The 2,684-nt window shown below is 43.1% G+C and overlaps 1 protein-coding gene across 1 annotated transcript in view; it reads left to right on the forward strand.

The window, feature by feature from the left end:
• The window catches only part of BMX (BMX non-receptor tyrosine kinase), a 30,386-nt gene that overhangs the window by 18,280 nt on the left and 9,422 nt on the right, over positions 1-2,684 (forward strand). The window contains 2 exon segments of the mRNA XM_009325491.1: positions 994-1,048; positions 2,643-2,681. Of these exon segments, the coding sequence (XP_009323766.1) occupies positions 994-1,048; positions 2,643-2,681 (94 nt within the window).

The raw sequence follows: 2,684 nt of genomic DNA on the forward strand, positions 1-2,684 counted from the left end.
GTTGTTCAGCCTAGAGAAGAGAAGGCTTCAGGGAGACCTTATTGCAGCCTATCAGTACTTAAAGGGGACTTATAAAAAAGATATCAGCAGACTTTTTAGCAGGGCCTGTTGTGACAGGACAAGGGGGGGTGGCTTTAAACTAAAGGGAAGTAGATTTAGACTAGATATGAGGAAGAAATTTTTTACGCTGAGGGTGGTGAAACACTGGAAGAGGTTGCCCAGAGAGGTGGTGGATGCCCCCTCCCTGGAAACATTCAAGGTCAGGTTGGACGGGGCTCTGAGCAACCTGATCTAGTTGAAGATGTTCCTGCCCACGGCAGGGGGGTTGGACTAGGTGACCTTTAGAGGTCCCTTCCAACCCAAACTATTCTATGATTCTATGACTTCTAAAGGCACGAATGTATTTGTTTTCAGACAAAAATGGCATTTAGACAAATCAGTCTAGTATGCTAATAAAGGGATGCTTAATAAAAGTGAATTGCTATTAAAAAGGCTTCATTGGAGCTCCCTGAACTGATCTGACGTAGCACGTTTTGCTTGTTTCCTCCATTTGGGATCTCTCAGTTTACTTAATTATTATGACAACCAGAAGGTTCAAGGTTAGAGGAGAATTATGCACCTCTCAGCTTTTAGAGAGACAGCTGTGTCATGGTCTGCAGAAGACAGCAAATTACTTCTGGTAGAGCTCCTGGCAGGGCATTAGAGCAGCAGGATCCTCCTCTAAGGATTTACTGTAAAACATCAGAGTCACAGAGTGGGCCCAGATATTTCAGGAGGAGACCCACTGGATGAATGAGAGGAAGCAGGTGGGAACTAGTGGTTTCCCTTTTATCTCATGGACTAAATTCACACATGCAGGAGAAGTCCCAAGTCTACTCTCTGGCTTTTAAAAGCAGTTTTGAAAATATTTATGGTCTGGCATTTTTCATGTGCCTGCTGTGCCTTATTCAGAAATCAGCCTGTGAATAATAAGCCCAATATTTCTCTTTGCAGTTGGTATGCTGGTAATATCTCCCGTGCCCAGTCTGAGCAGCTGCTCCATCAGAAGGTCCTACATATCCTTTATCGCTTGTATATAAACAACCATGGAAATGTTTCTGTGTCTGTTGTCTTTGCTATACTGTGTAGCTAGAGGATGCTGATGCTCTTCAAAATGCTGTAGTATTACAGATTGCTAGAATTCTTGTGCTAACTTGGTATTGATAAACAGATCTCCAAAAATGCCTCAATGCATTAATGGCTCTTCTATATATATGAACAAATGATGCACCTCTAAAATACGCTTGGAACAAAGCCACATTGAGTGGCATTTCCCCTCAAAGCTCTGCCTTTTGGTTTTACCTCTAGGCCTGTGTTGTTTGCTCCAGCGTGGCTCTTTCTGCAGGTCAGTCTAGAGGAGTCCTCTGTGATGGTTTTATGATATACAAATGTGGAGTAAAAGAAGTTGACGCAGACAACCCTGAGCAAATTCAGTGCTATGCCCACTGAGCGTTGGCTGGATGCAGCTGACTAGGAGCAAGGATGGATAGCACCGTAGGTCTAGTCAGGTGTACAAGTCTTTACAGCAGACGACAGAAGGACTTGACCATGTACCTTCCTGGAGGAGACCCAGCCTCAGCCATGCTTTGCGTTTGAGTGTGCTGTGTAAACAAGTTTTCCTCTTGTGTCTTGCTGCTTTTTCACAGCCAGTCTTATTGGTACTCAGCCACTAACAACTGTGATATAACCCGACCCTTCGGGAGCCTTGGCTCAGTGTCCTTTCTCTTAGACCTGCACCATAGGTTCAGGAATGAAATTCAAGTGTGGCAAATCACTGGAGACAGGCAGTTATGTCCCAGTCCCAAAAGGTGCTGGGTACTCCTGACTCCAGTTAACTTTAAGGGGACACGAAGTTTCCTTTGAACTTCACAGCAATGAACCTTGGCCTGTATGTGAGGTTCTAGATGTCTTCTTTCCTCCCTGCAATAGCCATTCCTAGCACATTAGAGGCGTAGCTGTTAAATGAACTCTGAAAACCAGAATTTCCAGCCCTGTATGGTAAACCATTAACAGAAGTAAAAGTGGACAGTGAAAGTCAGGACTGAAATACCACATAAAGACTAAAAATAGTCCAAATATAATAGTGCGGTGAAAAATCTTTCTACTTATTCAGTAACTCAGAAATGCTTTGGCAATAGAACATACATCTGTCTAATGCATTATGTAAAGCAACTGAGTGTGGTGGATAGAGCTCTTATTCAGATGGGATGTATGTGGCAGTGCTTGGGTCTTATAACGTGTACCGCCTCTGGAGGAGATGTGAGGAAGGAGACGGGGTTAACAACTCTCCATCTCCCCAGTTATAAATCTGCACCAAAACAGAATTGCAGGCTACTTGCTTCATGTCTGGGCTGGGCTACAACTCACCTAATTTTAAACATTTACAGTGGGATACCACAACCATTTGCCTAGACCCTCTTTTTAGTGGAGAGAAATAAATATTTCTAAGGCATAATTCATCTTGTCCTAATGTAGTCGTTACAAGAGGTCAGATGAGTCATGTCTCCTTCTCTCCTTTGTGGACATTACAGTGTAAAAGCCTAAAGTTCACTGAAATGAATCCCAACCTCATTGTTGCTTGTAACTTTTTTTTTTTTAATTAGGGGAAAAAAGGTGCTTTTATGGTTCGGAAATCTAGCCAAGCA

This window comes from Pygoscelis adeliae, unplaced genomic scaffold (genome assembly GCF_000699105.1).
Source record: "Pygoscelis adeliae isolate BGI_AS28 unplaced genomic scaffold, ASM69910v1 Scaffold386, whole genome shotgun sequence".
NCBI classification, from domain to species: Eukaryota; Metazoa; Chordata; class Aves; order Sphenisciformes; family Spheniscidae; genus Pygoscelis; species Pygoscelis adeliae.